The sequence below is a fragment of the Anas platyrhynchos genome, chromosome Z, assembly GCF_047663525.1.
Source record: "Anas platyrhynchos isolate ZD024472 breed Pekin duck chromosome Z, IASCAAS_PekinDuck_T2T, whole genome shotgun sequence".
Taxonomy (NCBI): Eukaryota; Metazoa; Chordata; class Aves; order Anseriformes; family Anatidae; genus Anas; species Anas platyrhynchos.
Genome location: NC_092621.1, coordinates 2,129,698 through 2,141,956, shown reverse-complemented (window position 1 = coordinate 2,141,956; position 12,259 = coordinate 2,129,698). Strand labels below are relative to the sequence as shown.

At 50.3% G+C, this 12,259-nt stretch overlaps 1 protein-coding gene and 1 long non-coding RNA gene across 4 annotated transcripts in view; one reads left to right on the top strand and one right to left on the bottom strand.

The window, feature by feature from the left end:
* The first annotated feature begins 166 nt into the window (after positions 1 to 166).
* LIPG (lipase G, endothelial type) lies at positions 167 to 7,787 on the top strand. The gene is made up of 9 exons (XM_027446284.3): positions 167 to 536; positions 1,179 to 1,358; positions 1,570 to 1,681; positions 2,753 to 2,977; positions 3,385 to 3,627; positions 3,848 to 3,968; positions 4,485 to 4,703; positions 5,266 to 5,358; positions 6,260 to 7,787. Exons 1-9 carry the CDS (start codon positions 222 to 224, stop codon positions 6,279 to 6,281), a joined length of 1,530 nt encoding a protein of 509 aa, XP_027302085.2. The 5' UTR covers positions 167 to 221; the 3' UTR covers positions 6,282 to 7,787.
* Positions 7,788 to 9,932: 2,145 nt separating this feature from the next.
* Positions 9,933 to 12,259, bottom strand: part of LOC101791467 (uncharacterized) — a 43,996-nt gene continuing 41,669 nt past the window's right edge. For all 3 annotated transcript variants that reach the window (XR_011805963.1, XR_011805962.1, XR_011805964.1), the window contains 3 exons: positions 11,635 to 11,812; positions 10,612 to 10,890; positions 9,933 to 10,532 (listed from right to left, as the gene is read on the bottom strand). This is a non-coding gene — a long non-coding RNA (uncharacterized lncRNA). The remainder of the gene's footprint in view (positions 10,533 to 10,611; positions 10,891 to 11,634; positions 11,813 to 12,259) is intronic.

The following is a 12,259-nucleotide window of genomic DNA, read 5'->3' as shown; positions in this document are numbered from 1 at the left end:
ACCCCCCTATAGGTGTCCCTGTCCCTATAGGTGTCCCCATAGGTATCCCCGAGCCGTCCCCACCCCATAAACGTCACTGGGAAGGGAGGGGGGGGGGTGCCCTATGGGACCGGCCCCTTGAAGGGCGGCCCCCAGCGCCGCCCCACAGGCGGCCCCTTATAAGAGCGGCTCCCGGCCGGCCCCAGCCTCAACCCCACAGCCTCGAACCCCCCTCCTCGGCCATGAGCAGCCTCCTCCTCCTCTTCCTCACCTTCCTCCTCCTCAGCACCGGCCTCACTGCTGAGGGGGGACCCCACAGGGACCGAGGCGGGGACGGGGGAGGACTAGGAGGGAGGGGGTCGCCCCTATCGCCGCCTCTATCGCCACCCATGTCGCCGACAGTATCGCCGACCCCTGTGTCGCCACGGGTGAGGTTCAGCCTCCACTCGGCCTCCGAGGCCGAAGGCTGCCCGCTGGCCCTGGGGCAGGAGGGGAGCCTGAAGGAGTGCGGCTTCAACGCCACCGCCAAGAGCTTCTTCATCATCCACGGCTGGACGGTGAGCCCTAAAGGGACCCTATATAGGGCCAGGGGGTGAGGGGGGACAAGGGGATGCGACCCTATGGACAGCTGCCACCCTACTGGGTGCTGCCACCCCTCACGAGTCCCGTACCGTGTGGTAGGGGTTGCTTGAGGAGTCCCAAATCTCCAAATGCACCTGTGCCATATGGCTCCGTGCCTCATGGGGTGAGCACAACTCAGTCCTTTTTCTGCTTTGATCCTCTTAAAATGGGGCTAACCCCATAAAAGTGGTAGTTGGGACACGTGTAGCTCCGTGTCCCTTATTCGCTCTCCTCAATGAAGCAGCAGAGGGCAGATGAAGCCTGCCAAGCTTTCCCCTCCTGCCTTTTCTGGGCTGCTTGGGGACTCTTCAGTTCCAGGACTGAAAAATCGTGTTGCAATCCATCAGATTTCCTCAAATCATTGAGGAACGAGCGATAAGGTGGCCACCCTAAGAGGCAGGGTGGCTAATTACAGCCAGGGTCTGTCAAAACCTGGCTGTCCTACCCCATAAGCACACTGTAATGGGGTTTGCAGAGAAGCCCATATATGAGGCAGGACACACATCCTAGATGAAAACTTCCTAGAATGCATAACGGGGGCCCTAAAATCCAGCTTCTGACCCCGCTCTCTCCCCCAGATGAGCGGCATGTTCGAGACGTGGCTGGGCAGCCTGGTGGCCGCCCTGCAGGAGCGGGAGAAGGAGGCCAACGTGGTGGTGGTGGACTGGCTCTCGCTGGCCCACCAGCTCTACACGGACGCGGTGAACAACACGCAGGTGGTGGGGAGAAGCATAGCCCGGCTGCTCGACTGGTTACAGGTAGGGGGAGAGGGAACGGGGGCTGTGGCAACCTTCCACGAGCCATTCTTGCACAAGGGAGCCGAGTTTACGCCAGCCCCGCTGCTCACGAGCAAGGGAAAGGAGCTGGTGTAATCCCGACCCCGAGGCGGAGTGGAGCAACGCCTCGCTGCGGTGCTTACCTGGGAGATGCTGCTTGGATCAGCTCGGATTATTTCTCTTTCCTTCGCAGGAAAATCCTCTTTTTAAGCTTGAGAACGTCCACCTGATCGGGTACAGCCTGGGCGCACACGTCGCTGGCTTCGCTGGCAACCACGTCCACGGGACGATTGGCAGAATTACAGGCAAGTGGCTCTGTACGCAGCCTCTCACCTCTAACAGGGGCAGCAAGCTTCCCCAAAAAGCCTCGTCTCGTTTTGCTGTGATGTTTTGGGCTGGTGTCGTCAGAAATGACAAGCTTCCTACCTGTGGCTGCGGTGTGGGGCACGGCTCTCTTTCCACGTGAAACCATTTTAATTTTGAACTGCAAATATCGAAGTGTGGGGGGTGTCAGTGAAAAAATCTGAGGACCCATTGATCTCAAACGCTTCTGAACTCAAATGTGGGCTCAAAATCCGAAGCCTGTGAGTGTTACTGATTCTGTAATCATAGCTCAAACTAATGAGGGTGAGCTCCCCTGGGTCCAGTTTGTCCCATGGGATGCTTGGTTAAAAAGAAATCAACTCCACATTCTGGCAGCATCTTGGATGGGATGCTTTGTACTTTAGAGAAACCAATTTCAGTGTGTAATAACTTAGGATGTGATAGAAGAGAGCTTTAAGTGTTTAAATCCGACATTGGCAGTGAGTTCCTCAGCCTAATAAAAAAAAAATCTATGGGTAAAGCAGGAAAAGCACCAAACAAGTTAAGCACCTGAGCTGTTCCCCAATTTAAGGCTGTGAGCGAGGCTCAGAGGTAACAGACTCAAAGCCCTGATGGGATCTCAGGTGTAAAAATTACCTGGCTGCTGCTTAAACCCCTATTAGTCCCTCCATATGGCCAGGCTGAAAATAAGCTAAATGTAAGCCAAGGCAGCTTTGGCTGCCAGCAGTCCCTGTGGGGTGCTAGACCTCTTCTGGTCTGCAGTCTTCTGCCACCTCTGAAGCGTTTTGTCACTGACCTGGCATGGATTGATGGCTCCAGGTTGCCTGTTGGATGTAATTTCTGGAAATGGAGCAGCCTAGATGGTGTCACCCCAAGACTTTTATGGGATATCTTCATCTGTTTCTTTGTGAGCCCATGGTGAAGGGCTCTTGGGGAGCAGTATCTGCAACGGGGCAGGGTCTGGCTGTGTAGCACCTGCCCGGGAGGGCTCCCAGCATCAAATTCTTACTGATTCCGTGTGAAATAACCCAATTTCTTACCTGGTACGCCAGGCTTGGATCCAGCCGGCCCCATGTTCGAAGGAGTGGACCCCAGCAAGCGCCTCTCCCCTGACGATGCCAGCTTCGTGGACGTCCTGCACACCTACACGAGGGAGACGCTGGGGGTGAGCATTGGGATCCAGATGCCTGTGGGCCACGTTGACATCTACCCCAACGGGGGAGACTTCCAGCCCGGCTGCGGATTAAGCGATGTCTTAGGAGCGATTGCCTACGGGAGTAAGTTCCTCATCACTTCTTTAACCTCTAGGCTGCTCACAAATAGACTTGGGCTGATGCTGGGGGATGAGTTGATTTCACAAGAGCAGAGGAAATGACTTTTTCCCCTCCTAAACTGTCTGTACCCTTGGAAACTAGACTTGCTTTTAGCTCTGAATAACGCTTACTAACACCTCATCATAACCTATGGCTGTCCTGTGCTGCCTCTGGAATCCTCTATAAAGCCCTAAACGACCCATCCTCTTCAAGAATTTAGCACTAACCTCTCGAATTGCTGCTCTTCCAACCAAAAAAAGTCCCGTTTGGCCTCATTCAGCTGAAAAAGGTGTTGCTCACTGTGTCTTTACCAGCTGCTGGGGTGACAAGTACTTAAACAAAATGTATCCCTTGCCGCTCTGCTCCTCTAGCACTTGGTGAAGTGGTTAAATGTGAGCACGAGCGGTCTGTGCACCTGTTTGTGGACTCCCTCGTGAACCAAGATAAACAAAGCTTCGCGTTTCAATGTACTGATTCCAGTCGCTTCAAGAAGGGAATCTGCCTGAGCTGCCGGAAGAACCGCTGCAGCGGCATCGGCTACAACGCCAGGAGAACGCGGAACAAAAGGAACAGCAAGATGTACTTAAAAACAAGAGCTGACATGCCCTTCAAAGGTACGCTGCCTCCCTCTGAAAGAGCCAAGGCTGATTTCTAGGAGGGGAAGCGCGGGGTGCACCTGAAATTCCGTAGATTGATTTGGTTTTGCTCTTAAAAAAAAAAAAGTAAGGAAAGGGTCCGGCTTTTGCCAGCCAATGCTACTTCACAGAGTAATTCTGAGCAGTATTTTCAACTCACACAGCTGGTTCAATGTGTGCTCTCCTTGTTTCCCTCCAGTCTACCATTACCAGATGAAAATGCACGTCTTCAGCTACAAAAACCTGGCAGAGGCTGACCCCACGTTCTCTGTCACCCTGCATGGCACCAACGGAGACTCTGAGCCCCTCTCCTTGGAGATGTAAGTAAGCTGATCTAACCAGGGGCTGGGCAAGGTGGCATTTTTTTTTCCTCTGCTAACTCCAGCCTTGCAGCCCCACTTCACCATTCAGGAGCTTTTCAGCTGGGAAAAAAAGCATTGCTGATGAAGTAAATTGTGCCCAGTGCTCTCTGTATTGGCCTTTAAGGCTTGTTGGTGAAGCATTTTGCTTTCTCCTTCCACCATCTGGGTAGTCTGAGAGCACTTGGATCTCTGGAGGTGTTGTTGACCTCCTTTAGCCTCTCCCAGAAGAGCCAAGGTGTGAAATTCACCCTTCAGCTATGGAAAGCTGGCTGAGCAGCCGAATTTGTGATGCGTAGCACTGAACCAGCTACCCAAGCTCCATTTCTGCTGTGCAATCAGCAATTAACCGGGGGCAGGTGACTGTGGAGCACCTGATAAGCTGCAGAGGCTCTGTTTAACCTCTTGCAAGGGGATGAATAAGCATCTGGCCTGCTTCCATAAGGGAGAAATGTTGACTCTGTGCTTTAATTCCAGGCTGGATCAAATCGGCCTCAATGCTACCAACACCTTCCTGGTCTATACAGAAGAGGACATGGGGGAGCTGTTAAAAATCAAGCTCACCTGGGAGGGCACGTCGCAGTCCTGGTACGATCTGTGGAAGGAGCTGAAGAGTTACTGGTATCGGCCCGCCAAGGCTGCCCAGGAACTGCACATCAGGCGGATACGCGTGAAATCGGGGGAAACGCAGCAGAGGTAGGAGCAAACAGGCAGCCTAACACACCTAGCTCAAAACGTCAGTCAAAAGGGGCGATTTTCAGAATCCAGCAGCAAAAAAAAAAGGCTTTTTGAACTTATCTGGAAGTCTGAGCGCCTCATCTTCCTTGTAACCAACTCACGAACCTTCATGGTACAAGGGGAGTGGGTTGCTGGCCAGCATGAGGCCACAAACCAGACTTTAAGTCACTGCAGATCAGCTCTGAGATGTTCTTCTCCTTTATTTAGACCCTATAAGTCTCCCCTGCCTTTGGGGACTGAGTTGGCCTACTTCAAGGTGATTCAGATAATACCTAAAGAATCCTTTGGGTATTATTTTCCATTCCATTTTCCATTTCCATTCCATTAAGTGGAATCTGAAAGTAGGGAAGGAAACATCGCATCCTCCATTTGAGGAGGTACTGATACATCAAGATGGTCCAGAGAGAAGGTGTCAAACCAAACAACTTGCCCTAGAATTCCCTGCAATCCGTATTAAATCTTGTTTTTTGACCACAGAGGCAACGGGTTCCTTCTCATGACTTCTGATTCTTCCTCCTAGGTTTGCTTTCTGTGTAGAGGACTTCCAGCTGACCCGCATATCTCCTGGCAAAGAGCTCTGGTTTGTCAAGTGCGCAGACGACTGGAAAAAAAGGTAGGGAAAAGCAGCTAGGAGAAATCCTGTCTGACGCGTGTGGCTGTGCTGGGATGCGTGGAGCCAGCATTTCTCATTTAGATTCTCAGAACCTCATTTTCTTTCAAAAAACGAAATCCCAGCCTAAGATTCCCAGGTGCTGGACTTCCGTGTGTGTCTCACCTATCACAAGCTAGCTGATATCATCACTTTTACTCAATTTGCTAATTTTTAGCATCTACCAAGACCCTTGCAGTAGTGGAGAGCTAATTAGGTGCACCTATTAAATGCTTCTACCCTGTAAAATAAATGCTACTATCCTATAACTATCCTATAAAAAAGAGGAGAGGAAAGTTAGGGGTGGAGGGGAGTGTCCCAAACATCACCTCTTCCTGATGGAAGACCTGGAGCTGCAGAGAAACCTTTTGCTTCTGTTTGGGCTGCACTAGTGGCTCCTCCTGCTTCATCTCCAGCTCTGCTAATCTTGCTTTGCACAAATCAGCTGAGAAACACAAGCTGGCACCACTCCAGGCCTGGCAGAAGCCAGCAGGCTGGTTTGTGTGTGCAGTAGCAAACAATTCTGTGAATGGAAACCCTGCGTGAGAACTCGTTGCTCTGCCACAAGCCTGGAAAGATCTAAGCGAATGCTCCTGCAGGTGCAGCCTGGAAACATTTGCCCACCCCAAGTGGCTCTGAACAGGCAGAGGCTGGAGTCAAGACTTTTAAAATTTGTTTGCAACCTTCTTGAGTGCGTGATGGCCTCAGGTTCCCACTGAATAGCTACAGGGCAGAGGGATTTCTTGATTATTTTTGACAAACTCAAATACCAACCTTCCATTTAAAGCTGTTCTCAATGTCCCGGAATTTCTCAGGAATTCTCTGCTATTTCTCTTAATTTTTTCCCTCTTTTTGCTTTTCCCAGGCCTGTCTCAAACTCGCTCTGAAGACTTTCCCCAAGACTTACCACGGAGCGACCAGGATGCACGAGGACCACGAAAGTGGAAGGATGCTCTGGCAAAAACCTGGCTTGGTAGCACTTAAAGCAAATGTCTTTTTTTCAAGACAAAACCTCTTGAATCGGGTGCAAGAAACAGAGGAGACATTGGACCTAGAATAACTAGAACTGTGTCCTCCCTTCCCTGGGGAGCCTGGCTTATGCATTTAGCCTTACCTTGACCTGTTAGACGCTGCGTTTCCTGCCTGCTCCCACTAACCAGAGCTACAGATGAGATCTTAAACCTCAGCAATGATCTTCTGGTCTGCCTGCCGGGGGAGCTGAGAAGATAATTGTGCTAGCTGCTCAGCAGGCTGCTGGTAACAGAGCTGCCAAGAACAAATTAGCGTCTAGCGTAGGCGTCGCTGCAAATCCTATAGCACTGGGGGCTGGGGGAAGGTGAGACCTGCACCCACCGAGCATGAGGAGCTCTTTAGGGGTGTGGAGCTCTTTAGGGGAGGGGTGGGAATCAGCACAACGCCCCTTCCCCTTGTCCTGTGACTTCACCTCATCCCGTGCCTTGAAAATCCGTCCTGTGTCTGGCCGATGGTGAGATCTGTGCCTGTCGCCCTGTCTGAAGGCAGAGCACTCCGTCCCCCCCTCGTATTTAGCCCTGGATGCAGGGCTGATGGCAGCTGATGGTGCTGGCAGCTGCTCCCCAGCAAGGCTTGGAGGTGTTAATCCCTTCACAAGAGGCAAACAGCAGCTGCCCTTCCACCAAATGCAGCGGAGGAGGAAGGGAACGAACTGAACCCTCTCAGGAGAGCTCTGCACCACTCCTCGGAACTACTGAGACCCCGTTCGCCCCTGCTCCGTTGCTGCTGTAGTCCTGGCGTGTAACTAAGACCTCCTTTCAGAATTAAGACCTGATTTTTAGGCCAAGCACTTAACTGAGCCAAACAGACAAGAGCCTGCCTTCACTGCCCCAACGCCCCGCTTGGATTTCCCCGGTGCCAGATGAGCTGGGCCCGCAGCCGTCCCGTTTGCTGCAGCAGAGTGGACCCTGTCCGGGGTGAACTATTTATTTATTGCTCTTAATTTTCGGAAGGAGACTCGGCCTGACAACTCCCGAACGATCGGCGTGCAGAAAGACAGTCTGAAAAGGGTGTTGCCACATGGTGCACTGAGTTCTGAAGACCTCAGAGCTCTCAGAGTTTTTTTTTTGTTGTAGAGCTTCAATCCAACCAAAGCAAGCACATTTGGAGATCTTTTTTTTTTCCATGGTTTTAAGCAAAGGCTTCAATAAGTGGAGCTTTTTGGTAAGTAGCTGAGGCTTGTCACCATGCCATCCTCAGAGTGGCTTCAAAGCCCTGTTTGTATATTGTGGTTTTTGTACGACTTCAAAACCTTATTTATTTCTCGTGCTGTACATATGTAAAAATTGAAAGATTTTTGGTTCGGAGTAACACTTTTTATAAGCCTTAAAGAAATAAAATAAAGAGCTTTGTAAAAATCATGGAAGTCTCCCTGTTAATCGATCCCAGGCTTTCCTCAACAACAGGCTAGGGCTGTGTTTTCTGTCTCCTGCCTCCAGCAAGTCCCAGAGGCCAGCAGCCAGGTGGATGCAGTCTACAGCTGCCCTTGTTAAATCATTACCTGACCTTGCTGGTGAGCCTGTCGAGGAGTACATGAAAGAAAAGTGAGCACAAACTTCATTTTCCCAGCGTTGCTCCCACCAGCAGCGGCCACCCCGTCCTGCTTAACCCTACTGCAAGCGGGTGGCTCCAATCCAGCAGCAGCAGGACTCTGCAAACAAAGCAAAGAGCCCCGAGCTGTGGGAGATTTACATGAAATTACTCGGTTAACCTTTTCCTAGAAGTAAAGCAGGGGCTGCAAGCCCTTCCTCCAGGAGTTAGGGACTGCAGGTGATGCTCTCCCGGCTGGGTCAGGCAAGTTTCCCCAATTACAAGGTCCACTGTGCCCTAATTAAATTAAAAAATAATGAAAAAGCAAAAAGAGACAGGCCCTATTCCTGAGGTCTAATAAATTTGGGGTGGGCACAGCAGGCCCCATACGCCAAGCAGGGCTGAAGCTGGGGTCTGTGCTCGACGCAGCGTCCCCCTCCCCCTGTTTTTCTTTTTGGGATTGCTTTGTCACAGCCCCTCCATTCAGCCCCGCCGGCCGGGTTCCCCCGAAGGTCAGCCTGCGTCTCCGGAGGAACAACACACCCCACACGGGGAATGCTTTACAACCTTCCCCGTCCCTCCGCACCACCCCAGCTCCAGCGAGCAGCCTCCATCGGGTGCTATTCCCCCAGAAACACCCGAGCATCGCGGCTTTTTAAGGTGAGTTGAGCAAAAAAACCTGCCTGCGGGTTGCTTCTCCACCATTTCCCTGCGTAACACGGCTCAGGAGGCTCCGGCTGCATCCCGCAGGCATTCTCCAAGCTGCAAGAGTTGGGATAGAATAAATTCAATGCAACAGCTGTGCTGGGGAAGGGAAAGACCTGGCAGCATTTTTAGGAACAAGAACAGCACGTTCTTTGCTGGCTTCCCCTCCTGAGATAACCAGGCAGCCCCACAGCATCAGGTAAAGCTTCCCCGGGACGACCTCACCCAAAGCCGGCTGTAACAACCCAAAAAACCCAAGCCCTCGCTCCTCCGCCAGCAATAACGAGTTGTAATTTTATGCCTGCTTGGCTGCTGACATTCCAACATAAATTACACAGCTCATTGACTTCCCGGCCCGAGCGCAGGCATTGCAAATCTCTTCCTTCTGATTTGACTCGTAATAAGAGCGAAAAACAAGGAAAAGGGACAAATAAAGTAAGGATTTTTATCCTTAGTTTCACTTCTCCTAGCCAGCTGTCCTAATGGTTGCAAAGCAGCAAAGCAGTTCAGACAAAATAATGATGTAAGATTTAGATGAAACCTTCAGGCAAATCTGGTTGATTCTTTGCTCCTTTCCATACATCTTCCCCTATCCTGTTTTGGGCTGAAAACAGCTGAATCCGACCAAATTCCCAAGAGAAAGGCCACTCGAGCTTAGCTGGAGCCACACCGAAACAATCCTCCTCTGCCATAAAATCTGCAGATGTTACTGAGAAGGAGATCCTCACCCCACAGACCTGTCAGCTTTTTGAACAACCCAAAAAACCTTAATTACAATAAAAAATTTCTTAATTAAGAACCCCCACGGAAGGATGGATTGAGCATTATTCACCCAGCACAGCGGAGGGAATTTCCAGCCACGGATCCCAAAGCATCAGTTGGGTAATAACGCTTCAAATTTCCCTCTGAATTTCAGAGGCATCGACCTGGCCGGCTTCCAGATGAGTAAGGTTATTCAGAAAAGTTGGTTTTCCTTAAATAGGGTTTATCAGCGTTGACTTTATTGTCAAGGAACGTGAATCCGTGTCGGAAAAGTCCCAAAGGAACTAGCCTGTGTCACTAGCAAGCAGTTTTTATGCACAGGAAAATAGTTGAAGGGCTGGGTTTTTTGCTTACTGAAGCTTCCTTCTGCTCATTCAGCCTGGTCTAATAGGGTCTGCACCCCTATTCCCATATAAGACACCAGGAGGTAAAAGAAACTGAAAATTAATGGGTAGAGAAGGGGTCTGATGGTGATTATGGCACCACAACTCAACTCAGACAAGAAGCGATTCATTTACACGTTGCACGTGCTCACTTTAATGATTTCATCAATTAAGGTTTTCCATCTTTTCCCCTGCTTTTCCATCTTTGGCTTGTCCCGTAATGTCTGCAAAGCTTCCTCCTCGCTGAGCATTCGTTCGTGGCCAATTCCTCATCTCACGAAGCCCGACGAGCCTCTTCTACTCAAGTTCACCCACCCGGGCACTGCCCGAAGGGACACGCACGAGTCCCAGGGCTGGGCTTGCAAAAAGGTGTAAGTTTCGAACAAAATTAATCATCATCTCTCTATTTTTTTCCTGTTTCTTCTTACCGGTATCCTCAGCATAAATTCCTGTCCGAGGTCCAAGCCGCACGGTGCCTCCCAGCCAGCTCCAGGAACAACATCAAAGCGCTGACCTACAAATCTTGCATCCTGTCCAACAGCTACTTACCAGGACGCGAGGAACCTCGTATCTCGTGCATCTTCTCAAAACGGAGCCAAAAGACATTTTTTTTTCAGTTTCGTCGGAGAGCTTTTGCCGCTCTTGTGGGATTTTAGTGCCCCTCGGAGCTGGTTTCCTTTTCCCCGTTGGAAGACCATGAGAAATGACCGGGGAAAAACTTGCCAGCTACGTGGGAGAAGCAAGGAGCCTCATATCATGAGGAATGCTGTCAGATGAGCAAGGAAGAAAATGGAAATGCACTTACCTATTTCCTTCTAGTCCCATCACTAGTTAATAAGTTTGCACGTGGGGGGAAATCAAATGTTTGTGATACTTAAATTGACAGCATCTCCTTAAGATAACGATTGCAAATACTGGAAATAACTGGGACAGGAGAAAGAACCCTGATTTTTTTTTTCCACTCTTCCACTTGTACCAAAAGAGCGCGCTTCCAAAATATTTTAATGAAGATGATGTTAATTCGCATCCCGTCCCGTACGGACAACTGGAGCCAAAGCCGAGCTCTGCTGTTTGTCATCAATTGCTAAAAAAATAACATAAAACGGCAACTATTTCAGTTAATTCTGCATAATTCAACTCCTCTTATCTGGAGAGGCATCCTCCATCTGCGTTCCTGCAGCTCCTCCTCCTGCTGCCAGGCATCTGGGGGAGGAGAGGGTTCGGGTCCCTTCTGGATGAGTCTCGGCTTTGCTGATCCCACTGCTCCTCCCCGGTACTTCCCTAGGTGGGAAGATCCTGAATCCTCTCCCCCTCCTTAGCGGAGGAACTGCCAGGTGTAGAAAAGCCCCCGAGCTTCGAAGCACCTGAGGATGAGTTGTTCCCAGCCCAGAGCAGAATCCTAAAATCATTTAGGTTGCAAGAGACCCTTAACATCACGTCCAACCATCCGAAAAAAAATCCTACACATGGCCCCAGTAACACCTGGGACGAGCTGGTCGATGATGCTGCTTTAGGACAGCGTGTACACAGGCTCCCGTGTCCCTACAGCTCCAGAGCATAGGGCAGGGAAGTGTTTTTATGAGGTTTGGCCTTATTTATAAGGTTTGTCGTTAAACAGCGCCTGAGTGCAGCTTGCTCTGGGGTCAGGCCACCCTCTGCTCCCTGCTGGAGGAGACTGAATATCAGTCCTGCTGAATATCAGTCCTGCTGAATATCAGTTCCCTCCTAGCTCAGGAGCCCATAAAAGCCTTTATGGGCTCCATCCTCAATATTTTATACCTGTTTCCCGTGCTCCTAAGCTGTCACCAACAGGTGACCAGATCCTTACCTGAATTTAAGGTAAATCTGGGAATTTGAAGCGAAGGCTTGGGTCCTTCCTCAGCCAAAATTAAGGGGGTTGAGAGAGGTTGTATGACAGCAGAGCTGTGCTCCTTGCTCCCTCCAGCCATTGGGTTTTCCAGCCAGGATAAAGCAACCTGCAGCTCCTGAATGCACCAGCTCCAAACCTGCAGGGGAGAATTTCAAGATCTGCTCAGCGTCAGGGGTGAACAGAGGTTGATTTACACCTCGAGATAACGGGCACACGAGCAAGCCTGCTTGTTTGTAAACCGAGGCTGATTTATCCCTCTCGATTCAGGATCTTCCAGGAGGCACGGCATGTCAGCTCCATTCAGCAGCCCTTTTATTTATTATTTCATTCCCGCATCATCTGAACAAAGATGGGCATTGTCCGAGGCCCTGGCTGACAAACAGAAACTGTTGCTCAAATTCCTGCTGCGTTGTTTTCCCCCCGGTTTTGCTGAATCAGCTTTCGACTTTCATAGAAAAGCTTTATTAAGAAAAAAAAAAAAAAAAAAAAAGAAAAAGAAAAGTGAAATCTGTTTTTCTAATTCCACCTCCCTAAGCAGCTTGAGCAGCGTTTTGTCGCTCCAACAAGCCTGGGTGCTGTTTGT

Coding starts and splice junctions, on each gene's coding strand:
- LIPG (XM_027446284.3), top strand. CDS start 222: ATGAGCAGCCTCCTCCTCCTCTTCCTCACCTTCCTCCTCCTCAGCACC. Junction 2,978..3,384: donor AGGAGCGATTGCCTACGGGA/GTAAGTTCCTCA, acceptor CTGCTCCTCTAG/CACTTGGTGAAGTGGTTAAA. Junction 3,969..4,484: donor GAGCCCCTCTCCTTGGAGAT/GTAAGTAAGCTG, acceptor CTTTAATTCCAG/GCTGGATCAAATCGGCCTCA.